Raw genomic sequence first — 25,377 nt, 5'->3', positions numbered from 1 at the left:
CTAATGAAGCAAACAGCAAACAGGAGCTGGCTGGGTTTAATTGCTGTAATTCTCCCAGGAAATGGGTCCCCCAGTAACCTGCAAACCATGTGTGTGTGCACTCCGGCACAGAGGCTCCAGCAGCTTGGTGAAAGTCCTGGTTTAGGGATGCTCAGGAGAGGAAAAAAGGAGTGTGAGCAGGTCAGGATGCAGGGGACAACTTGATTTGTTTGCCCAAACCCACAATGTTTTGTTTCCAGCAGCTTTTGGGGTATTTTTGAAGGTATATTTTTAACAAAATGCTTTGGTTTGTGGAATAAGTGCAGGATTTTTTCACCTCTTCCACTGCCTGAAATAATTCCAGAGATTTTAAAAAAATTTGGACTTTGCACACCACTTCTGTGGCTGTTCATGGAGCTAAAGAAACACTCTGCTGTTTACTCCTAGACATTCCTGTTTTCCCTGTGTATTATCTGTCCTACCTGGTCTGCAGCAGACCCTTATGTTAATACTTTCAGAATAGCAAGAAAAGCAGGACCTACTGCTGAGAGAGATCCTTGGAATTAAAGGTTCAGGCTGGGATATGTCAGACATTGCAGCAGATTTTGGGTTTTTTGAAACAACTGTGGCTTTTTTGGACATTTTTTACTCTTGGGGCAAGGACCTCAGAGACGTCCCAGGGGTTCCCAGTGCTCCTTCCTATTCCCATGTGCTTGGTCAAGCCTGCTCCAATCCTCCCTGAAAGGGAAATCCTATTTTTTTCCCAGAGTTATGCCAAATAACTTGTGTAAATTGAATAACTACATTGTTTTTCTTTGCCTTGTAGTCAGAAGAGGATGGCGAATTTTAAGGGTCATGCACTTCCAGGCAGCTTCTTCCTGCTCTTTGGCCTCTGGTGGTCTGTGAAATACCCACTGCAGTATCTCAGCCAGAAAGTAAATAAAAAATCCCACAGGGCTTACTGTTTCCAGCGTGTGGATGCCATTGAAGGGGGAATCAAAATCCTCTTTTCTCTAATAGGTAAGGGATATATTTCACTTGCTATGCCAGTATTCACTGATGACTGTACAGGAGCCCTGACTCCATAGAAACTGGTCCAGGTGTGGAAGTATCAGAGAGTCTTTAAGGCTGGAAAAGACATCTTAGATCACTAAGTCCAACCACTAACCATTGCCACGTGCACCATTAAACCATGAACTTGAGCACTATATCCACATATTTTTGAATACTTCCAACTATGGTGATTCCAGCACTACCCTGGGCAGCCTGGATGCATCCTTGATGTCCATCTTGACTTGATCTCTGGTACAGTTTGATGTGGAAAAGCAAGTCTCATACCCCTTCTCAAAGCTGAGCTGCCAATAAACACAGGCCTGATTTTTCCGTCCAGTCTTTTCTCTCTAATGCAAACTCACCAGTTCCTGCTTCAGAACCCCCCGCAGCAAGGGGTAGTCTCAACCATTGCAAATAAACCCCCAGAAACTCCATGCTCTTGGGTGTCCTGCAGGGATGCTGGCGGAGCAGTTTGTCCCCGATGGTCCCCACTTGTACCTGTACAGCGGGGAGAAGCACGACTGGGTGAAGCTGATGAACTGGCAGCACACCACCATGTACCTCTTCTATGGACTCTCCGGGGTGGTAGATGTCTTCACCTACATCTCCCAGGTGGTGCCGCAGGGTCTGGATCGCCTCATGTTGGCCGTGGCCGTGTTCGTTGAAGGTTGGTAGAAGGTGGTGCTTAATTTGGGGGTGGATATTGGAGACCAAGTCAGAGAAGTGCTAAAATTTGCCTGACTGAGGTATGGGTCCAGATGCCTCTGGAGATAGGACACATTGTAGGGGATGTATTATGGCAGATTGGGATGGAATGAGACGGGAAATACAGTCACGGTTAGGTTCTGGTTTGGGATTTCTGAGGCTACTGCAGTGCAAAGCAGCAGAATGAGGTTCCTTGTTATGAGAAATGGCTGGTGAGCTCTGCATTCCTCTGCCATCCACAGGCTGTTCTCCTGCCCCATATTCCCCCAAGAGCCATTAATTGCACTGCAGGCATCATTAGCCTCATCTTCTTGCATGGCACGTGGCAATTTTAAGTGATTTATTTCAGTTTCAGCACATCACAAATATCATTCTGTCCTCAGGCTGCCTTGCAAATCGCCAGCTGGGATTCCAGACCCCTTCTGGATCACAGAATCATATAAAGACTTGGCTGGGAAGGAAGCTTAAGGATCATCTAGTCCCAACACTCTCCTATGGGAAAAGAAGGCCTTGTTTATATAGAACCCTCCTTAATGAAGGCACAGCTCCTGTTATTTTTCCTTTCCCAATCACAGCAGTTTTTGAGGCAGCAGCAGCAGGGGCAGCTCCACATGCACAGTTTGGCATGTAAGACCAGGAAATCTATCATTTACAGCTTCCAAAAAATGGTGAAGTCTAGCAATAAGAAAGAAGGACACAGCAGAAGCCTGGCTAGAAGGGAAGGGTCATCTGAAGAGGTGATGGCACAGATGTGGGAAGAAAACTACCCTGTGCTTGCTCAGATCCTCCTGCTCCAAGTTGGGCATCTCATCCTTCCAGGATGCTGGGATGCCAGGAGGCCTAGGGGATGGTGCTGCATGGAGTCCCCTCTTTCCATGATGGCCTGTCTCAATTTGCCATCCAGGCAGGTGATTTACTCAGCTCGGTGGACGTGGCTGTTGTTGGTAATGCTGCTCTAAGCAAGGCTTGTGTTTTGGCAGGTTGTCTCTTCTATTACCATGTCCTTCACCGCCCCTTGTTGGATCAGCACATCCACTCCCTGCTGCTCATCACCATCTTCGCTGGGGCTGGCAGCATCCTGCTGGAGGTTTTCCTCCGTGACAACATTGTCCTGGAGATGTTCCGAGCCCACATCACCATCGTCCAGGGAACGTGGTTCTGGCAGGTCCGTCCCAGAGCAATGAAGCAAAGGGACAAGGGGGGAACAAGTTGTACATCACGTATCAATCACACATCTCCCAAGGATTATTTTGCCAGGCTCACTTCATAAATAGCTCATAACCCAGAATGAAAATTTACTTATCACAGGTCATCTCTGATGGCTGCTCCTGCTGCAAGAGCTGTTTGTTTTGCCTCAATGCTTCTCCAGGGGGAAGAGCAAAAGCAAGTGAGCAACATTTTACAGTACCTAATGACCAAGTTCTAATTGCTTAATGTGTCTAATGCTCCCTGCAGCCCTCCCTCTGGTTTAGTGAAAAGATACAAACCCCACCAGCAATAAAACAGCTGAGTTAAAATACAGCCAGCTGCTTGCTTTGGTAGGAGTTGGAAAAGCAAAGAAATCAGTTGGAGATAATTGCTCTCAAAACTAAGCTGTCCAAAAAAACCCCAAACAAACAAAAAAAGAAACAAAACCAAACCAACCAACCAGCCAACCAGCCAAAAATAAACAAACAACAAAAGAACCAAAATAACCACCCCAAAACTAAACCACTTTCCCTTCTCTTTTTCAAGGCTGTACTAGCTCAAACCAGCCTTTATTCAGAGGTAAAAAACTGGGCTGAGCTTGTAAAACACAAAATCTGGAGTTTCTAAAGGACGGCTTGCAATTTGGAATGCTGAGGGACAATTGTGTCTGGATATTGAACAGAAAAAGATATCTTAAGCACAGATTTACTTTGTGTGGCCTCTCATTGCAAGGATGAACTTCACTCTCAGCAAAAACCGCTATCCTGGTCAGGGCTCAAGTTCCTTGGTCACCACATGAAAAAAGGTAACTCTGTGAGGGTGATGAAGCTCTGGCACAGGTTGTTTAAGGTCCCATCCAACCCAAACCATTCTGGCATTTGGGGATTCTATAATTTTTTTTCCCAGTGTAGTTGTTCCACCAACTTCTTGTTCCACCCAGATCGGTGTTGTGCTGTTCCAGCCATGGGGAGGTCCTGTGTGGGATGAGAATGATCACAGCAACATCATGTTCCTCATGATGTGCTTCTTCTGGCACTGGGCAGCTGCTGTGGCCATCCTGGCTGTGAACTACACCCTCGCTTACTGGTACGGCTGGGACAGGGGCTGGGATGGGCTGGGACAGGAACAGGGGCAGGTCTGGGGTAGCAGGCAGGGTGGGATGTCTGTAGTGAGACAGATGTAACCCAGCCCCTCCTGCAGTACAAAATCACAGCTGAATAAACAGTCCCAGAATACTGCAGGTTTTAGGGCACAGTATTTGTTGAGTGCACAGAATGCAAAACAGTGTCAGCAAGAGGCACGGACATTAAATGGGAGGAAGTCAAAAACTGAGTCCCTAGAGGTGCTCCTGGAAGTCACACTGCTTATTTTCCTCTGCAATGAGTGCTGAAGTCAAACTTTCGTTTGACAGAGATATCAAAGCATTAGCAGGACCCCCTGGCACTTCATACTCTGCTGTGCAAGGACTTCAGAGCAGTTGAAGGTCACTGAATTCTTAGAGGTACAAAAACGAAGACATTACCAGCCCCCAGCTTGGCTTTTCCAAGGGAATGAGAAGATTATCCCACTTTAAGGGATGCTCTGAGCGATGCTGTGCAAGCTACAGTATGGATAGTTCAGTCCATGCCATCAAATAGACTTTATATAGGACAAAAAACACTCAATCCCCCATCAATAGCATTTTAGGACCTCTAGAATGAGGGTTCTGGTGAGTGGCATTAGGTTGGGGTTTTTTTCTAGCAATGATTTATTGCTCCTGTGCTGCAGCTGTCTCCAGAGGCTCCGGAGAGGCAGTGGAGAGCCCTACATCAGCCTGGGGGTCCGGCAGCAGAAGTGTGACAGCAGCTCCCAAGCTGCCTTCTTGAACGGCTCTGATGAAGAGTGAAGAGGGTACAAACTCCTGCTCCAAATACATGAACAGTCCCTTTTCCTGAAGAAACAAATAGAATGAAATATTTTTGTTTGGAAGAGTGAGAGGTGCCCCCGTGGTGCTGCTGGGAGGAAGGCTGAGCACACAGGGGTGGCTGCCCTCCATCCATACCCAAACATCTCTGGCTCAGACATGGGCACAGCTTGAAGTGATTTTTAGCAGCAAAAAAAAAAAAAAAAAGCATGGAAATTCAGCATGACAAGATTACTTCATCCTGTGGGCTCCCCTGTATGCTCTCATAGGGATGGAGGGCATCCTTTGGCCAGCTGACTTTTCCAACAGCCTGAAGGCTTTGACTTTCTGTGATTGAAGTCAGGGAAATCTCCAGGCTGAGGTCATGAACGTCTGAAGAAAGGCATCACCCCAAGAAGAACAAGTAAGAGAGTGTTGGATGTGAGATTATGGCAATTTTTGCAACACCATGGCTTGATTGCACACAATACAAATGTTATTACTGAAGCTTTGAACTAAAGAGGGGTTTTGTTAATCATTTTCATGTTCACTTAAAGACTGAGAGAGTGAATAAATGTGAAATAAAAAATCCTCACTGAGCTGATATCCTTAAATTTAAGACTGATAAATTGTAGAGTGTGTAATAATAGCTTAGAAAAATCCATCCCTCAGATTGGCAAAGCCTAAAAGACTGTAAAATACATAGCCATGCAGCAGGGATTCATGAAATGTCACAGTTTTCCATTGAAAATAAACCCCCTCAGCTTGGAAAGCAAGATGAAACAAGCACATTGTTTTAGGCTGCCTTTACTAGCAGGGTGCTAGTAAAATTTCTTGCAAAAAGTGACTGGAAGTGTCGTCTCCTAGACAGAACAAAAATATGCTAATATGGGAATTAAAAAAATTATATATGTACATCTATATGTATAAATAAATAAAAAAACCGCCAACACAAGGTAAATTGCCATTGTTCATGTCTCAAACCCCAGGGCCAGAAGGATACTCTGCACTGAGATCTTCTCCCATCTGTGTGGGGGGGGGGGTTTTGCAAGAGATTTTTGTGCTCATGTTCATGACTGCATAGGCCCAAGGGATGGCAAAGCTTGTCCTTTAACCCTTTTCCCTTTGTACAAAGAGCCTGTCACAGACTATAGAGACTGCAGCCTGAATTTTGTTGCTTGCTAACTATGCTATAAAGAGTAGTTTTCCTTGAATGCCAGGTTTCCTGTATATCCACTTATAAGCTGGTTTGTTTTGCAGGGCTGGATGCTGGGAGGTGCAAACAGACTGGGCATGATGAGAATGAAGCAGCAGAGCTGCATCTCCATAAATCCATCTCTTAAACTCATGACTGGGTCTCATGAGTTGTAACCACTGAACACGAGGAGCATTTTGTAGATATCTTTTTTTAAGCCAAGGCAGAAGAGTTTTTCCAAACATCACAAATTCCTCTGGCTGCTGTGGGGAGACACAAACCATTCTGCAGATGCCACCTGCTAATGGCAGAGGCCCCCCAACCCACTGTGAGGAAGGGGACAAACCAAGTTAATGGGAGTGCTGCTGGACAGGGACGGGTTAATTGAAGAGCAAAAAGGCCTTGTGTGATGCTCTGAGTTATTTCTGGTCTTTTGTGAATTATTTTCTTTTAGGAAACAGCCCAAGCATCACTATTTGCGTTAAACAGCCAGGGGAGGGCAGCAGCTGCTGTTGGACTAGGAACGGATCCAAGCTGGATGCAATCATCTTCCTCCTACCCACCCTCGAAAGCCAGAGGTTTTTTTCCATTCCAGGGCACAATGAAAGCACAGGGCACAAATGAAAGCTGACTTTGGTTTTAAAAGCACTCTTTGCTTTTGGAATTGGGATAGGTTTATTTAATTCTTCACAGCTCTTAATCAAGTTGTTTTCTCCTTTCCCCCCTCCTTTCTTTGGCCCCTGTCACTGTATGGCAACAAAACACCTTTTTCCTCCACAGCACCGGTGTCTGGAATAGTTTCTGCTTGCCTCATTAACTCCCTGCTCCCACAAACATCCCAGGACTGTCAGCAAAGCACTCACTAATTTGTTTTCCAGCTCTGGAGCACATTCTTTTCTGAAGTATGAAGGTCAGGAAAGGAGGAGAGATCCAGCCTGTGATTAAGGAAGGAAATACAATTTGAATTCATTTCTGCATGAGAATTAATGATTTTAATTTCAACTAAAACCAGTTTGTAAATAGTTTAGGTACCCAAACAAGGTATGAAGGTGTCTGGATCAGCGGTACAGAGATGGTTTATTATACAGAGGTGCAGCTTAAGCCATCCTCACAATTTCTTGAGTGATGGATACTTTAGGACAGTCCTAGATGGAGACTTGCTTTTAATACAACATCAATATCAAACAGTTGTTCTGGATCATGTTTTTCAGCATATAATATTTGGACTTGATGATCTTGGCGGTTTTCTCCACCTAAACCATTCTATGATTCTATAAATGGGTTAAAGTGTCTCTGTACTGAACCCATTGGCCATGCAGCTGGAGTGGGCTGCGAGTGTGCTTGTATCCATATCCACACTGATTTTAAAAAGAGTGGGATCCCTCGGTGGTGTCTCAGGGATGTTTTTTTTCTTGTGTAATTGTATTCTGATGTTTGATTTTGTCACTCAGGTGTCCTGCTCATCCACGGCTGGAAGAAGCTGCTGATCCTGCCCTTCTCTTACAAAGGAGCCCAGACAAAACCTCCAAAGCAGCCAAAGATCCTGGCAGCTGCTCTTCCTGCAGCTGGAAAGACAAACCCTTCATCAGGAGCCAGCACAGCCCATCCACGAGCCACTCATTCCTGGGGCAGAGATAGGATCTCTCCCTGCCACCCGCACAGCCACTTTTATGTGAGGCTGAAATGAAGGTGTAGCAGCAGAACAAGCCCTGCCTCTGCTTTTACCACCTGCTTTACCTCCTGTTGCCTGTTTATGAAACCTGGTGTTAACATTCGTCATAATAATAATAATAATACTTTGCACTTCCCAAACAACCATCCATCTGCAACACTCGAGCTGCTGGCAAACCTTTAATTAGATTGTGCCTCCCACCACCCCCAGGAAGGAGACAAACATTATCACATTTTTTCATTAGCACTGAGGCTGATGATGAACCTTCAGGGAGAAGATGTTGCAGTTACAGCTGAGAGAAAAAGAAAAAACCAAAAATATGAAATCAAATTCAAATAGCTTGAGGAGCTGGAGGGAGTCAGACACAGCTCTGCCACCCTCAGTCTTTTCCTAGGAGTAAGATGGGGTATATTCCTCGAGAACTGAAATGGAATCACATCCATTTGTGCCTACGGTGATTTTAGCATGCATGGAGTTTCAGTGACCTGCTAGGGGATTTTGGGGGATTTGCTATCTTTTCTCCCAACCACCTGTCAGAGTTAAATCCTCATTTTTCTCATGGGGATGGTTTAAAAGAAACCTCCTTTTCTCAACTATTTAAGGCACTGAAAACTTCCTTCACTGCCTGTAACTTAACTTACCCTTTTCATAGAGGCTTTCTCTCTGGTCTTTACTCTTTACTGGCCCTTTATGGAAACAGGCAGATTGATCCTCTGTGTAGATACTTTCCAGCTGGGCCTTGTTCTTCCTGTCACTCTGCAGCTGCTGCACTGCCACTTCATCTTTCCCCACTTTCTCCAAGGGCTTGACTCCTACTGCTTGGGAAGCAGCTTCTTGCCCTTTGGGGTAGTGGTTTGTAGGGGTAGGTGGTTGCAGAAAGGAAAACTGAGCTGAAAGAGGTCCCCTTCAGCAGAAGGTGCTGCTGCAAAAAAGGTATGGTTTTCATCCTGCATTATTTTCAGGGGTAGCTCCGTAAGGAAAAACTCCCATGAGGGTTGTATTTCTCCCTATGCTTGGATTTAATGTTGTACCTAGTTCCTAAGCTTAGGCTTGGGTAAAACTGCCATTTGTGGAAACCCCTTTGCTACTGTGAGCTTCCCAGGACCCTTTTGCAGGTATACTCATCCCTGTTCCTCTCATCCTGCTTCTCAGGCACCGTTGGAAGTGAGCAGTGATGGGTGTATGGCACAGCCTCTTGTTTTCCTTCCTTCCTCCCACTTGATATGAAGATAATGGGAATAAAAAGCTCCTGGCTATGGCTTGGTGGCTTTTCTGTCTGTGCTGGACCACAGCCCATCACCCTGGGGAGGCTGCTTTGCTTCTGTACTGCTCCAGCCTTGGGTTTCTGTGGGTTGCTGGCTCTGGGTAGGGCTGGTCCTGCAAGCTTGCTTGGGGTGGGTTTGGCAACACGAGTGAGAGAAATATACAACTTCCTAGGAGAACTGCTGGTTTGGCAATGTGGCTGCGCCAGGGTCAGGGGCTTGGGCAGGGCACTGGGGTGATGCTGAATGTTTCTGCACCATCACCTCAGTATTGTGGAAGGACATGAGGACACTTGGGTGGCCTGAGGTATTTATTTGCCTGAAGCACTTGCACTGATCTCTGCAGCCATCAGTGGGATGGGCAGCAGCTTCAAGGTGGCTTGTGTTTGCGGCTGCTTGGTGAAGGGCAGTGTTGTATTAGAGAGGAAAAGGAGTGGAAACAGACTGCTGTGTCCCGCCTGCCCATCTTTTGGGGAGAGAGGGCCATGGCCCCCATTTCTCAGCTGCTGTGGGCTGGGAGGTGAAGCTCACAAAGGCTCTGCTCTGGTTTGTGAGCTCCTGGCCCAAAATCTGTCCTCAGGCAACTTTTATAAGATTGGACCCCCTAAAAGGGTTATCATGCCCCTGGCAACCCAATTTGCAGACTTCCAGCAGAGCCTGTCAGACCTTACTGCCGCCTTCTCTCTGCTTGGCTCTTTCCCCAGTCATCCCCAGCCCCATCCTAACAACTGAGTACACATGGTTGCCATGGGAACAGGAATTGGCTGCTTATTCTGATTTTTGTGGCAAACTCCAGGAGAGTTGTTGGCTGGTTTTTTAATAGCAGGCAGGAGGTGGCCCAGGTTGTGAAAGGTGGTTGACTCAGGGTGCTTTGAACTGGCCCACAGGATGTTCAGCTCCAAACATCCTGTCTGAAGGGCACCTCCCCATGGTGGCTTCTCCCTTTATCTGCCTCTTCTGAGTAATAACCTCCTTGCTGACACATCTGGAGAGAAAGGAGGACAGGCAGGAGTCACAGGTAAACTCTTCCATCTGTAGATTGGTGAGCAGCTGTGCCACGGGATGGGCATGGCTGCTGGAACTTGGAAAGAAGGAACATGGGGAGAACATCCATGAGAGACAAGGGTTCAGTGTGATGACAGCTGTGAGTGAGGGCTGGTGGAAGTGGTGCTGATGGTGCCAGAAATCTCTGGCTTTAGCCATTTTTGTGGGGGATTACTGTGTTTTGGAGCTGCTTGATAGCAGAGGATGGAAGTTGTTCAGCCTGAAGAGGAGAAGGCTCTGCCTAGAGGGGCCCCAAGAGAGCTGGAGAGGGACTCCTGGAGTGTCAGGACTGGACAGTGGGAATGGCTTCCTACTGCCAGAGGGCAGGGATAGAGGGGATATTAGGAGGAAATCCTTCCCTGTGAGGGTGGGCAGGCCCTGGTACAGGGCACCCAGAGAAGCTGTGGCTGCCCCTGGATCCCCGAAATGTCCGAGGATGGAGGAGGAGTCACAAAGAGAAGACTTTCCCAAACATCTGCAGCCAGGTGCTGAGCTTGTCCTCTGCACACAAGCTGGCTGTCCTGAAATGCTGATGGGTGCTTGTAGGGAATGCTGGCATATCCAGAGGGACAGCAGCAATCCCCTCCACTAGAGCCGGTGGGGTGTCAATGTCATGGATAGTGATGGATCTGGAGCTGCAATGGCTCCAGGGGAGAGCCTGGAAGTTGGACAGGAATGCTGTCCTTCCCAAGCTGAGCCTGAGGAGGCTGTGAGCAGTCAGGCACGGCTCTGGAAGGACAGCAGGCAGCTCCCAGGGGCGATTGAGCAGGAGCATCACGGCCTGGAAGCTGTGGAGGGAGAAGGGCAGCCCAGGTAATAACTTCTGTCTGCAGCCATATTTCAAGTGCTCTGACAGACAGAGCAGCTCCCAGGAGAAATAAATAACCTGATGTCTCTGCTCTTTGCTGGCTGCCACTTCCATGGAGCTAAATGAGCTTTTATGTGAGCGTGAGCTCCAAAGCTGGAGTGGGGGAAAGCCAGTGGGTCAGGGGTGTCAGGGTTGGGCTTGTTGGGCTGATAGAGGGGCTCTGTGAATGTGGGGGTTGTTTTTCTGTGCTTCAAATATGTGAGCTGTGCAATTGGATTGTTGCTTGGAAACGTCTGGTTTTGCTGCAGAATACTGGCTGTTTTATAAAAGGAGGTTATTTTTTTTATTTTTGGTGAGTGAGTGAATTACATGCAAACTTCTGCTTGTCTGATGGTGCTACAAGAGGGATACCCCAGGACATGGCTGGATTCTTAGAAGTGTTAGAAGTGTTCAAGGCCAGGCTGGAAGGGGCTTGGAGCAACCTGGTCCAGTGGAACATGTCCCTGCTCATGGTAAAGAGATGAACTCTAAGGTCCCTTCCAGCCCAAACCATTCTGGGGTCTGTGGTGGCTGTTGAAGGGCTGTTTCCAGTTGCTGGAAAGCAAAGGATACTCAGGACAACTCCCCCTTGCTGGATTGGGCTGTGAGGGGTTGTGAAGCAAGGGGGTCCCTGGTGCTGCAAAGAAGAGTGAGGCTGCTCTGCTGGGGAGAGGGTTGGTCAGGGTAGGAGATTCCAGAGACAGCTCTGAAACAGCAGGCTGGATCTGCTGTTAACTCAGGCCAAGGGGGACATGCCAGGTGGACGTGGGGTGACAGATCCCCAGGTTTATCCTGGATGCTGGCGTGGCTTGGAGCAGCCTCTGGGGCTGCAGGTGGGACATGTTTGTCATTTCTGGGCTCTGGGGTATCTCTGCTCTCCTTCTTGCCTCCACTTCATCATGCCAAATTAATGTTCCTGACATGTCTCTCACTCAGGGTGCACCCCAGCTTTAGGCTGTTGCCCTTGCAGTCACAAGTAGGACAATGGTAATATTTGGTTATGTATCATGCCGTTGTGCTATGCTTAAATGTGCTTTATTGTTAAACACTTCAGATGTAGATGTCTGTGCAGGGAAGATAAGTGTCCTGGCTGGGGTGCCAAGGGTATAATCAAGAAAGATGTGGGTTCTCCTGGGGCATCAGCCACCTCACCCTAATGCAGGCACCCCAAATAGAGCAGAGAGCCATCCCTGATCCCCAGCTCCTGGATGGGACATTTCTCACCTACCTAAAAGGCTGTTTAGTAATTTCCATCCTGAAAGGAAACCTTAGCATAGATTTGAGCCTTTCCCAGATTGCCTGTGTTGCAGAGATGCAAAGGATGACAATGGTTTCCACATTCCAATCCTGTGTTTGCCACACAGAGCTGAGCCGGTCTGACCCATGCTGGCTCTGCAGCCACAACCTGACCTGGACCTTGCAGAGCTCTCCCTCACCTCAGGCACTTTCCATGCCACATCCTACCCTTGTTTTGCAGTGCCTAATTACTTTCTAGTGTGGGAGGACTCGGAGAACGTGCTGGAGTTGTTCATCCAGCCTTTGCGATTTGCTTTGGTATTTATAAACACAGTGAGGATGTGATCTCTGATGCAAGGGCAAGTTGGTGTGGAAGCTTTGGAATGAGTAATGCCTTCCTCTGTGCACATCCAAGCTGCAGAAAAGCACCGGAAAGCCCATGAGGAAGAGAAAAGTCCTCTTTAGGTGGTAGAAGCTTGCAGAGAGCAACGAGCTCTAGTGGTCTTTCTGGAGGGAACAAGACCATCCCCAGGTAAAACAATGCTAGAAACACTTTGATCATTATTTATTCCTTTCTGTGCTTGCTACACTGGGATTTTTCTAAGGAATTTTGTTATGGCTGAAATACTTTGCAGGATATAAATTTGCTTTACCTTTGCTCCTCTCCATCCTACTTGGTTGGTACTCTGGCATTGATCTGACTCAATCAAGGCTTTCTTTATGCTTCTTCTTAGGGAGAGGAAATCTCTTGTGTTAAATCACCACTTGTGTGCCACACAAAGGTTGTGTGGAATATGCATAAGTCTCTTTTTCTAAATGTTAATGGTTCCCGGGTTGCCTCCTGCTGCAGAAAAGCCTTCACTGGCTGGAGATCCTAATCCAGCACTGGATTCACACCCTGGTAATTGCCTAGTTTGGAGCAAGTTTATGGTCAAATAATTGTCATGTTGCTTTTTATTGGTAAAAACTTTGTTGTGCTTCCTCTTCTAATAGCTGTTACGCTTTCTTGGGCACTACTGTATTGTTTTCTGGCATGAAGTTCTGGTGGTTTTATACACAGCCACACAAATACATATATACACAGGGGTGCACAGTGGCAGTTTCCCTGTGCTGATATCCCATTTCTGATATTCCCTGTTTGCACCTGCTCTGTTATGATGTGGATCCCTGGGGATGCTGAGCAGCCCAACAACTCCCTTGGGGATGCTTTAGGTTGGTCCTCAGGCACTGTTTGTCCTTGCAGGTCCAGAGAATGAGCTCGATGCCAACAACTTTTTTGGGCAGTGCCCTCCGGGGCACTTTCTTCTTCGCCTTTGGCCTGTGGTGGTCGGTGAGGTACCCCCTGAAGTACCTCAGGAGGAAAGGGGGTGCTGAGGGCCAGCCGGGCCGTGGGCACACAGAGATCTTCGAAGGCGCAGTCAAAGCTTTCTTTGCTCTAGTAGGTAAGAGAGGGTGATGATGGGTCTGTGCCCCAATATCTACTAGCACAGCAGCAACTCTCCCACAACACCGGGCCTGTTTTAGTGGGAAACATCTGGTATGGGAGGGCTTAGGGACATGCTTGTCGTACACCCTGGATGAGGAGCTTGCTGTCGTTCTCCTGGACAAACACCACCACAGCTCCACACCGGCAAAGGAACATTCCCTCAGGCTTGTCATTTCCCCATGTATAAGGAAAAGTGACCTTTTCTCTCTTTGTCCAGGGATACTGGTGGAGCAGTTTGTCCCCACTGGTCCCCACCTGCAGCTGTACAGCCCCAAGACACACAGCTGGACTGACCTCACCCACTGGCACTACTCCACCATCTACCTCTTCTTCCTCCTCTCCGGCATCACAGATGTGGTCTCACACTCCCCACTCAAGCTGCCCCCTGGCTTGGACCGGCTCTCGCTGTCCCTGGCTCTGCTTGTGGAAGGTGAATTGCACCTGGTGCTAAGGGAGGACACAGAATAAGGGATTGCTGCAGTGCTCATGGGTGTGACAGCTCCTGGGCAGTCTGGGGGCCACAAAGGCAGACTGCAGGGGGTGTGGATGCACAATGACTGGCTTTGTGACAGTCACCCCCCCTCCCTGCTCCTCCTAAATATGGATTCAACCATAGCTGGATACCACAGGGGATGCTTGAGGGATCTGTTCTTCTCCTGGTGGCCAGCAGCTGTCTTATTCTGAAGTTACAAAAAGGTGTCATCCTCCCACCTTGGTTGGATGCAGAGGGACAGATCCTGATACAAAGCTCCCCACCATCTTTTGAGCTCAAGGTGCCCATCCCTGTGCTCGTCCTGCAGCCCTGGCTGGGACACCGGATCCTCCCACGTAGAGGGGCTCAGAGACCTCCACAGGTACAGGGGTTCCTCGGGAGCAGAGCCGAGCCAGTGCTGGGGCTGCCTGGTGATTGCAGAGGGACAGTGGTGACAGCAGCTGGTGGCTCTCTGGTTCTTCCCCCCAAGGCAGATCATGGCAAGGCCTGGAGCCTAAGAGTGAACTTTGAGATGATTTAAAGAGAAAAGTCCCAGGGTATCCTTTGCTAACACAGGGTGGATCTTGGCAGGTTTGCTCTTCTGTTTCCGTGACTACAGTGATGCTATGCTGGACCAGCACCTCCACTCCCTGCTGGCCGTGGCCATCTTTGCCGGAGCCTTCTGTGCCCTCCTAGAGGTGTTCCTCCGAGACCATATCATCCTGGAGACATTCAGGACCAGCTCCTTCCTTCTCCAGGGCTCTTGGCTTTGGCAGGTCAGTGTGTATCCAGCATTCTCCTCAGTTCTTTGCACCCAGGAAGGCAAGTGGAGTGGGGTTGCCCCTGTAGGCACATCTATTGGGGTTAAACTTCTAGGCTGTTCAAATATCTTTGTAAATAAGAAGAGGAAATGAGGCCAGTGCCAGAGCTGCCATCGTGAAGTGCATATGTAATGAAGTAGCATGGACAGACCTGGAAATTAATGGAAAATGGAAATTGGAGCACACAAGGGAAAGAAACCACAATCATGAATTTTTATTGATTTTATTAGGTCCATTTTCTTCCTCTGTTTGTTCCAAGTAACTGGAAACCTCTGGAAATCTCTCATGTAATCTCCCAGCTTTTGGTGTTAGGAGGAAATGCACAGACTGCCAATGTCACCTTTTGGAAGTCACCCTTTTCCAGGATGCTGGGCTTGCACTGCAAGCCCTAAGGATTATCTGCAGAGAATCCATCCCCTCCTGACTTCTTTGTGTCAGTGGCTGGGGAAGCCAAGGGCAGTGTCCCGGGTGTTACTTGGGGTTACAGTGTGTCTAGTCCACAGTTGGGCTAAAATCAGGTGGGCTAAAATCAGGAGGAAAACAGGAGGGAGGTGCTAAAGCCTGACTTCTCTTTCATCTGTGACCAGATTGGGTTTGTGTTGTCCCCTCCATGGGGAGGACCAGGCTGGGACCAGAGCGACTCCAGCAACCGCTTGTTCCTCACCATGTGCTTCTGCTGGCACTACATGGGTGCTCTCGCCATTGCGGCCGCCAACGCTGCTGCATCCCGCTGGTACGAGGGGGTCCTGACACAGTGCCTGGGCTGGGATGGCCGAGAGCCGTACCCAGGTCTGACAGTGGGCTGGGAAATCCATGCACCAGTGTGTCATGGGATAAGGAGCGTGGGTGTCCATGCATATCCAAACGTGGCTTGGCTGGAAGGGGTGGGCTCCATGCTACCACAGAGCAGCCTTCCCAAGCAGGGTGGGGTGAGCCAGTGGCTCTCACTACCCACAAGTCCCTGACCATTGTCACTGTCTCTCCTGCAGCTGCAATGAGTCCTGCCAGCTGAAATTCGGGGACATCGATGTAGAGTTGGACTGTGGCTTGTGCCTCCACAGAGGAAAGAAGAGCTCCAGCGGCGCCTTGCTGCCCGAGAGCAGCTTGGATGACAAATGAGGCTGTGGTGGGCATGGAAATCTCTTCCCTGGTGGTTTAGAGCTCTTGAGATGAGGTTTTTAATTAGTCTTGATAAATTACAGCAGCACTTGACAGTGGAGCATCAGAAGTAGGAGGCAGGACCCTGAGGCAGAGCGTGACAGGAGATGCCAAGTCTTTCCTTGTGCATCCCTTTGGTAGCCACGAGTTCTTAATTCTCTGAGCTGCAGCTCAGGCTGCAGACTGCAGGACTAGTTTGCTGTTGGAATCCAACTGGAGTGGCAAATCTGACTATTTTTTCTAACATTTTCCCTTCTGCTTCCTCAGAAGGGAGCCAAGCCAGGGTTCAAAGCTCCTGGTGGCTGTCATTCACTCTGATGCTAATGGAGAGGGTTTTGTACCAAGCTGAATGTACAGACTATCTGTGATCACCAATAAAGTGCTTTAACACATCTCCACGGATCTCTTGAACACCGTGCTGCAGACTGAAGCAATGTTGGCTTCAAAATGGTTTGGGCAGTGGATGAAATATCTGAGGGATGCGACTGTGTGTGATTTAATGTGGAAAAATCTGCCCAGGGGAGGATGGGTGGCCAGTGGATGGAAAGGATGGAGGGTAGCTGCTCTCCTGCTTGTTTATCATCAGAAGCTGAGTTAGGCACATGAGCCAGGGGTTTGGTGTGTTCCTGGGAAATGGGATGTTTGCTGGGCAGGGGCTTGGCTGAGAGACCCTTGAAGCAAAATGCTGGTTTCAGCTGGATGGGGGTGGATGTATGGGTGGTCTTGGGAAGTCTCTGAGAGCCCTGCAGTGATTTCAGGTTTTCTCCAACACCTTTATTCCCTGCTTGGAGCTGGTCACTTCCAAACAAAACCCACTGGTTAGGGGTGTCTGCCTTGCTGTTGGAGTCTCCTTTTGTTTGCAGCAGAACAGTGTGGGGAGATCCTTCCGGTGGGGAGAAGGAGAACAAAACCAAATTTAAAAGATAGTATTAGGAGGATTAGTGAAAGAACATCACTAATCATCATCCAAAAGTTCACCACCAGCATCTAAAATGTTTGTGTCATGCCCCTGGCTGTGTGCTGGACTGGGTGAACAGGGGAGCACCAGTAGCACTGATTTTATTATCTTCCAACACATTTACTGTATTCCCCTAAGAAATGCAAGAGACAGTTTAGTCTGAACACATCCCTGATGTGCTGCACAGGCTGGGAGGAAAGAAAAATTCCTCCTGCCTCAGACCACTTGCAATTCTCAGCTCCATGGGAGCTCCCTGGAAGAGTGCGTACTGTCTATTTAATTTTTTTATTTTGCATTTTATTTTTATTTTTGTATTTTATTTTTGGTTTTTGTTTTGTTTTGGGGTGGTTTTTTTTGTATTTTATTCTTATATTTTCTCCTTTTGGAGTGGGGTTGGAAGAAGACCAATGCTTTGTGTCCAGAGAAAAGCCTCAAGGAGCAGAGAAAACCAAGTAAGTGCAGTACTTTGGGGTCCCACGTTTGTCAACCACACACAGATGATGAAGCAGGCTGCCCTCCTGAGCAATGGCTTCTCCAGGACCTGGTTGCCTTTAAGGCAGGCTGATGTGGATCTCCAGTACTGGAGTGAGAGCTTGCATTTTGCTCCATGGGGGTGATGTGCTCCCATTGTTAATAATCCTCCTGCGACTAGAAGTGGGGTCATTGTGTCAAGTTGTTATAGACTGGCTGCCACTAATGGGAAGCTCAGTGCAGGAGTTACAACCTGGTGTACTGAGCTTGAATTGAAAATAAGGGGATAAACAATCTCTTTTCCCTCTGATCAACTGATGTTACTTTTTTCCTGGTTTTTTTTTTTTTTTTTTTCCTGCCCAAATGTTATCTTTGCAATGCTGAATCTCTTCCTGAGGGTTTTCCTACATAAAATGTTGTGTTTTTTGGGTGATGTTTCTTCTTTCTTTGAATAAATGTAAGTAAGAGCAAATCATAATCATGCTGTGTGTTTTGAGTGGGATCATGCTCCAAGCCCAAGAAGGTTTCTGTGAGCAGGGCACCCGAAATTACCTGTTACCATGTGAGGTGATAGAGCTACTCCATATTTGATACATGACTAATGCTCACCATATCAATAAATTAGAAAGAAGACATGAGGTTGTTGAGGCTGTGGCTGTGTTTGTTGAACAGTTCCCAGCCAGCCTGGGTGTGGGATTGGTATTTCCTGTAACATCTTCCCAGTGAAGCCTGAAGGGAATAAAACTCCGTGAGTAGAGAGTCAGCCCATGGCAGGGGTTTGGAATGAGATGATCTTTAAAATCCCTTTCAACCCAAACCATTCTGCGATTCCATGACCAGAAAAGATGCAAGTGATCAGTAAATACCCCACTGTCCACCCAAAAGTGTTGCTGGTCATGTGCTGTGGGTGGGAGGTGGACACATTTCATTGCAGTCCCTGCCTCTCCAAGGCAGGTTAGGATGTGTGCCTGTGGGAGTTTAATTACAGGGGACCTCATTATTTATCGTACACAGACCTGACAGATGCTGTTCCTGTTACTTCTGGACAGAACATTCAATTCTTCGTGTAGCTCCTGGTCTGTCTGTGCTGTTAGTCCACAGGGAGATGCAGAGATGTGGATGATTTTCTTTTTTCCATGGTCTGTGGGCTGAGATTCCGTGAAAAATATCTTGGCCAGAAAGCGATGCTGTGTCTCTTTGTTGTTTCACACAGTTAAGCATTAAATTATGCTGCTCAAACAAGGATTTAAGGTAATTTTTACCTGCATTTTACCTTTTTTCTTGCCTGTTGGCACACAGAAACACCAAGACTGGTGGTTTTGATGACAAATATTCCCTGCTGCACAGTTAAATTTGGAGAATTGATTGAGGTATCCAGAACACATGTGCTGAAGTGTTTGGAAGGAACAGGGACTTTTGCACTTCCAGATTGAATTCACAAGTTTTCTCACAGCAAGGGTTGGGAGAATGCCATGGTAAGTTTTCCCATTTCCACAAACCCTCTGCTGCTGGTAAATACCAGGAACAGGCTTTTACACTGGAGGAACTGGCCATAGAAGCCTTTGGAGGATGGCTGGGTGTAATTTGGGTATCCTCTTGCCCCAGCCAGAGGGAAGAGAAACTTCTTGAGACCATATGGAAAAATGCTGCTGGACGAGCTGAGGTGCTTTACAAACCCTAGGTACTCAGATCTGCATGCAAAACCTTTTATTGTTATTGCTGAGAGATTTGCTGGAGATTCATGGTTTTAGGAGGAGTTGAAATTAGCACTTTAAGCACCACTAAAATCTATTGTTTCAGCTTAATTATTAAACTCAGCTTCCAAACTTAATGCAATTGCTGTTCAGAGGACAATCAGGTTTTCTAGGTTTCTCATCTCTTCCAGAACTTAAAATTTTCCATTACTTTTTTTCTTTTTTTTTTAAATCTTAATGTGTTTCTTGCCTATTAACTCAAGAGATTTAAGAAACAACAGTCAGCAGTACACGGTTATTTTCCTCTGAGGATGCACAACCTGGATCTCATCCAAGGTTGTGGCGAGGCTGCACCTCGAATAGTGTGTTCAGGTTTGGGTCCCTCCCTACAAGGAAGACATCGTGGTGCTGGAGATTGTCCAGAGAAGAGAACAGAACTGGAGAAGTGCTGCCAAAAAGGGGGAAGTTTTGCAGCTCTGGCTGGAGTAGTTTCCCTGGGAGGCTGGAGGTTCTTGAATGTGCCTGGGTGGTGATCATGAAGTGTTAGGTGGAGAGGAGGCTGCTCCTGCTTCAAGGATGCTCTGGTTCCAGCAAGAGTTACACAGTGTAACAGGGGTGATAAACCCATTGTTAATTGTTAATGTGTTTCCACTGTGCTTCATGAAATTTCAGACCAGCAAACAGTTTGATGAATGCATGTGCATAATGAGATGCTCAAATATAATGAATCTTAAGAGTTAGAGTGGCCTTATTGAAAAATATACCAGTTTTCCCCTGGGTGTAACATCTGTGGAGTCTCGTAGTACTCACATCACTCACCTCTTTCCTGACATGTCTATGAATTCCTGGGAGATGTTTCTTTTCCCAGCACTGCTTTGAAAATAGATACCAGTGACTGTGTTTTGTGGTGGGAAATAAAATTTAAAAATCCAGATGTGCCAACATGTTTCACCAAAAAAATTGCCCTGTTTATTAACCTTAATAATATTTCTTTTCCATGCAGGCTAAGGGGAGGTTCATGCATTGTGTGAGTTCTGAGGCTGGTGGTAGGATGCCTCATTGTGCCCCATTTCTGCTGGTTCTGTGGGGTGTTTTCAGTTCACTAGGAGCATCCTTTTCAGCACAGTGGAGTCTGGTGAGATGGTTATTACACATCCTACTGATTTCCAGAAAGCAACATGGAAACACCTTTGGTGCAACTATTTCAATCTGGTGAACCTTTTGTCATCAGGACATCTCAGCAGACCTGAGCTCTTCTTTGGCATCTCCAACTGCAACAGCAGCCAGGCTTCTCTCTGCCTTCTTGCCTCGGTTTGAAGTTGGATGTAAAGACAAAGAAAGGTTTTTCTAATGCTTAATGTCATTATCCAGTACTTTCCTCTGGTTTGATTGTGTGTGCTGGGTAGAGATACCCATGTATGCATGGTGGTGTTGTGGTGGGGGCGTGAGTTACCGGCTCAGAAGATGAGTTACCTGGATTGGAACCGTGAGCTGCCAGCACTACTTGGAAGCCTAGCTGAAGCCATCAATAGTGCAGTAAAATCTGGAAAAGCTGCTCTCCAGAGCTGATGCTGGGATTCTGAAAGAACAGCTGTTGCCTCTTGTTCACCTTCCTATGCTGGTCAGTTCAATTGGCCCTTGTTTCTCAGGCTTATGCTGTTGGAAAATAAAGTATGTAGTTCTTGATGTGTGAGTGTAGTAGAGAGGTGTTATTTGAATCTATCAAATAACATAATTTTTTTTTGATTTGCCGCATATTTGTGATTCGTCTGTTCTGCTGAGCTGATGTGTTTCCCTACAATAAGTTATGAGTGCTCTATCACTTGTTCCATCACCTGCTGAGTGCTGCCACTGCCATGAAAAGGTGGAAAAATGCCCTTTCTTGCTGGGTTTAGGTGGCACTATTTCCCCCCATGGGCTGCTGGCATCTGATGAACATGGTGCAGCTCTTGTTTCCTCCTTTGTTTCTTCCTCAGTGGGAAGACTTCTGTCACAATGGACAAAACCTACCTGATTTTGCAATTTATCAGAATAAAAATTCTACCTGGCCAAGTTGTGGCACAGCTCCTGTGAGGGCTGGGTCTTAACTACACCTTGGGCCCCAGCAGTGTCACAGAAAGGAGAAATTTTTATTCTTAAACTCTATCAGTTTCACATTTAATTATCCTGAAATTCAAAGTATTTGTTTTAGATTGTGTAATATTCTACACAGGGCCAGGAGTTGGAGTTTGTTTGGCTTTAAAGAGAGTTTAATTGGGTTTAAAAGAGGAGGTTTGGGGTTTAAAAGAGAGAGGTTTTTTTAGGTTTAAGTTTTTGTATTGTGCTGTAATTCTGCTTCGACCTAATGTTGTATCAACCATTTTTGTTGTAGAAGCCTTTGGAAGGTGGGAACAGAAAAGAGGAGTTGGCCCAAAATATTTGTCTTTCCTAGGAATCCAATAAAGAATAGAAGATGCTCAGCTGCTGGTTTTAATTATTGACTGAAGGAAAACTAAATTACTGTGTACATATCTGTGTACAGTCTAAGTTTCCTGGTGTTCTGTAGCAAATTCCAGGTAAAATTTGGATTTAAATGGCAAAATAAGAACTGGAGATGCAGTTTCCAGCTTAACTCCTGGAGGCAGAGCTGTAGAGTTTACAGAGCTGTAGAGTTTAATTAACCAATTGATTAATTATCACTTCAGCACATTGATTACTTGATTGAGCTTCTGTAGAAACCAGTTTTATATTTTAGACCAGCTTTAACAGCAGAGCTGGAGCCTCTCAGACAGCACTGGATGTCTAAACATGACTGTAAAGATGTTTTGTGGGCAAAGAAATTCCTGTTCTTCTTTGGGTAGAGAACATTTGTTCTGTGTTTTGTGTTTAATTGGAAGAGGAGAAGCTTCATGATTAAAGATGATTTAGACCAAGTGCATGAGATCTTTGTTCAAGAAAAATGCAACACCCTTAAAATATTTTTTTTTAAAAAGTAAAAATAAAGTAACTTGCTTTACTTTTAATTTTTGTTTTAAACTTTGCTTACTTTTATTTTCACTTATTGTTATTATTGTTACTTTAACTTTCACCTTTTTATTTATGCTTTTATTTTCAGTTATTTTTATATTCACTTCTACTTTTTCTTTTTAAAATGAAAATATATTTAAATATTAAAGAAAAAAATCCAAACACCACCAGGTCCCCCCCGACTTGTTTCACCCCGGCCAAAATCCAAAACGCTGAGATAGATATTTACTACTGTAAAAATGAAAATTGCAGCTCCCCCCCTTTCCTAGAGTTTATACATTAAAAAAAAAGCCCTCCCCTGGAAAAGAAGTAACACACCAACTACCTGGAAGTGTGGTCCTCTGGTTTATTAGGCATCCAAAAACACAGAATATCAAAAATTCATTCAAATGAGCCAACTTCTGAGTCCTTAATTGTAGAGACCCTGGGGGGCATCCCCCTGGTTAGGGAGACACAAGAAACTTCCCTCAAAAATTTGTTCAGATGCCACTGGCTCCTTCCCCTGTTCCTGTGTCTGTTCCTGCGTCCCTGAGCCTCTCCCTCCCTATTCCCCCACAGCTCCTGGTCTTTGCACTGCCCAGTGCCACTGTCCAGCCACGGCCCCTGGGCACAGAGAAAGCTGGGCACCCCCAGGAGGGAGCCTGGCACCCTGAACATCTCACCGGGTGCTGATGTGTTCGCAAGTCCCAGGACAAGGAAAGAGATGATTCTGACTCCATATTTCTTAGAAGGCTGATTTATTATATTAAATTATGTTAAAATGTGCTATACTAAAGCTATACTAAACTATAGAGAGAAAGGAATACGTCAGAGGGCTAGGAAAGGAATGAATAATAAAAACTCATGACAGACCAGAGAGTCCAACACAGCTGGACTGGGATTGGTCATTAGGTAAAAACAATTCACATGGAACCAACCAGAGATGCACCTGCCACATTCCAAAGTAGCAAAACATAGGGAGAAGTGATCAGATAATATTATTTACATTCTTCTCTGAGGCTTCTCAACTTCCCAGGAGAAGAAATCCTGGTGAAGGGATTTTTCAGAAAATATCACAGTGACAACCGGGCATCTTAATTAAACATCTGTGGATCCTATGCAAAGGCCCTTTTTGCTTCCTTGACCTGGACTTTATTAGCAGCAATTCAGGCTGCAACATTTAACAGAAAAAAACCACCATGATTTCCATGCTGAAGCTCCTTTTTTCAGCAAGATATTTCAAATATACCAGTAAAGTGTTGTGATGGATGGACCCATCCCAGGCTGTATGTGTGTGTGTATATATATATATACATACATACACACACACACACACACGTATATGGATAGTCTGTAAAAGTAAAAAACACTTGAACATCCTCAAATACCCAGTGTCTTGGAAAAATATGAACTGACAACACAGGAATAAATGTACCACCTAAACCCAGAGTGTGATACAGAGCATAGACTAGGCCATTGGAAATACAATGTTCTCTGCTTTTTAAAAAATAAACTTGAGCAAGTAGGCCTGGAATTATATTACAAGGACTTTTCTCATCTGTGGCTTGTAATTCTTTATGCATCATCCTGAAAAACAAAGGATGCTTCAAGTTCAACCCAAAAAATTGGTTTTGGTGTTCACTCTTCAAAGCAAGGAGAAAGCAATTAGCAAAAGGCAATACAGACAACATTCCCAGAGCTATGAGCAGAGAAAGGCACTAAATACTTAATCTGTACAAAAAGGATTATTAATGAAGTAACTGGAATAGCTGAAAGCTGGATCTGTGACCAAGCCTTGGGATAATTCCAGTCTAGTTCTTGATTCTCAGTAACTGGAGTGAGCTCCAGGTAGTTTGTGTCACCAGCAAGGGATAAACCCAAAATTCAGCTCTTAAAAAACCTTCAAACTACTGGGAATCCATCCCAGCAGAGAGTGGCTGGATCATTCCTTTACCTGCAGTTTATTTCTTTTCCAGTATCCAAATACTCACATGGCTTCAAGGAGTGTTTCCTTCCTCATGCCTGCTGAAAACTTATGTCCATAATTGCATCTTCACAAGGTAACACAAAATCTAAACCAGATGATCCTGTTACATCCAAAAAAGCGACACCAAAAGGTGGCAAAGGCTGAGCCCCAGAAAAAGGGCTGCACACAAATAAGTTTGCCCAGAGGAGGAAAAAAGGATGATATTTCCCTGTGGTCTGCTCTCAGTGTAAAGATCCCCATTTAGACTGCCCTGGCCTCAGATAATCACATAATTTTTCTTGCCCCAAAGCCCATGGATATGGGCAGGAGACCTGCTGCTGGAAAAGGCAGTGTTATATTTGACCACCCAGAGACCTGCTCTGACCCAAGCTGGGAGTTCAGTGAGATGCCCTCCAGAAGTTCCTTCCAGCCTTCATTTCTCATGAGCCTGTACCAGCTGCAGGATTATTCCCTGCTGGACCACCACACTGAGAAAACAATTATTCCTCACTCTGCATTTGGTGGGGCAGTGCCAGCCCCGGGAGCACCAGCCCCACTCTGTTCTCCACTGCAGGAAGCAGAGGTCCTGGTCAGCACACAGGAGAACTGCCATCCCCTCCCTTTCTCACATGCACCCTGCAAACCCGGGCATCAACACCCAAAGCCCAACCTGTAAGACCTCTGTCGGGTTGCTCTGAGAACAGGCTCTCTGCCGGACGTTCACAAACACACCCTGGAAGCACCAAGCCCAGCTCCAGGATGGCAGCTCTGTGCCAAGTCCCCATTCTAGCAGCCACCCAGGGAGCAGCTGAGGGAGCCAATCCCACTGCTCAGAAGCCTTTACAACCACTTTCTCCCTGCAGGTGTTTTCTCTGAAGTGCTTGTGCTTTCAGCTAAAAAAATAAACCCACCCTGGCACCATCCAAGAGATCAGAGTTTCCCTCTTTTTGGAGCTTGCCATAGACAGAGCCCTTCCTCTCAGAGACCTTGCAGGAGGATACATCAAACAGCTGCTATGATACAATCCAGAAAAAAATCCCATCAACCCCTCGCTGACACTGTCTAGAGCACCAGAATAGAAGCACCCTCAGCCTCTTCAAGATCAGAGCAATATGTTTTACAGGGAGAGATTCTTCACAGCCACACACACGTGGGACACACATGGGATGAGCAGAAAGCTCAAAGCCAAGAGTGAACACATTCAAAGTCTCAGGTATTTCACTTTCTGCTGCACAGTCAGGCAGAGAAAAGCCCCTGGTGTGCAGGCAGGGACTCAGAGGAGGGAATCGATGTTCTTCCTGCC

The 25,377-nt window shown here is 46.5% G+C and overlaps 2 protein-coding genes across 2 annotated transcripts; both read left to right on the top strand.

Annotated features, from left to right (window-relative positions):
- The first annotated feature begins 815 nt into the window (after nucleotides 1-815).
- Nucleotides 816-4,810, top strand: LOC121360623 (transmembrane protein 45B-like). Its single transcript, XM_041480599.1, has 5 exons — nucleotides 816-999; nucleotides 1,487-1,699; nucleotides 2,718-2,902; nucleotides 3,866-4,011; nucleotides 4,693-4,810. The coding sequence occupies exons 1-5, from the start codon at nucleotides 816-818 to the stop codon at nucleotides 4,808-4,810; spliced, it is 846 nt and encodes a 281-aa protein (XP_041336533.1).
- Nucleotides 4,811-13,312: 8,502 nt separating this feature from the next.
- On the top strand, nucleotides 13,313-16,369 carry LOC121360626 (transmembrane protein 45B-like). Its single transcript, XM_041480609.1, has 5 exons — nucleotides 13,313-13,505; nucleotides 13,767-13,979; nucleotides 14,613-14,797; nucleotides 15,430-15,575; nucleotides 15,832-16,369. Exons 1-5 carry the CDS (start codon nucleotides 13,316-13,318, stop codon nucleotides 15,959-15,961), a joined length of 864 nt encoding a protein of 287 aa, XP_041336543.1. The 5' UTR covers nucleotides 13,313-13,315; the 3' UTR covers nucleotides 15,962-16,369.
- The last annotated feature ends 9,008 nt before the right edge of the window (nucleotides 16,370-25,377 follow it).

Source organism: Pyrgilauda ruficollis, unplaced genomic scaffold (assembly GCF_017590135.1).
Source record: "Pyrgilauda ruficollis isolate IOZ18807 unplaced genomic scaffold, ASM1759013v1 scaffold52, whole genome shotgun sequence".
NCBI lineage: Eukaryota > Metazoa > Chordata > Aves > Passeriformes > Passeridae > Pyrgilauda > Pyrgilauda ruficollis.
Note: the sequence above shows the minus strand (reverse complement) of the source record. Positions and strands in the feature narration are given on the sequence as shown.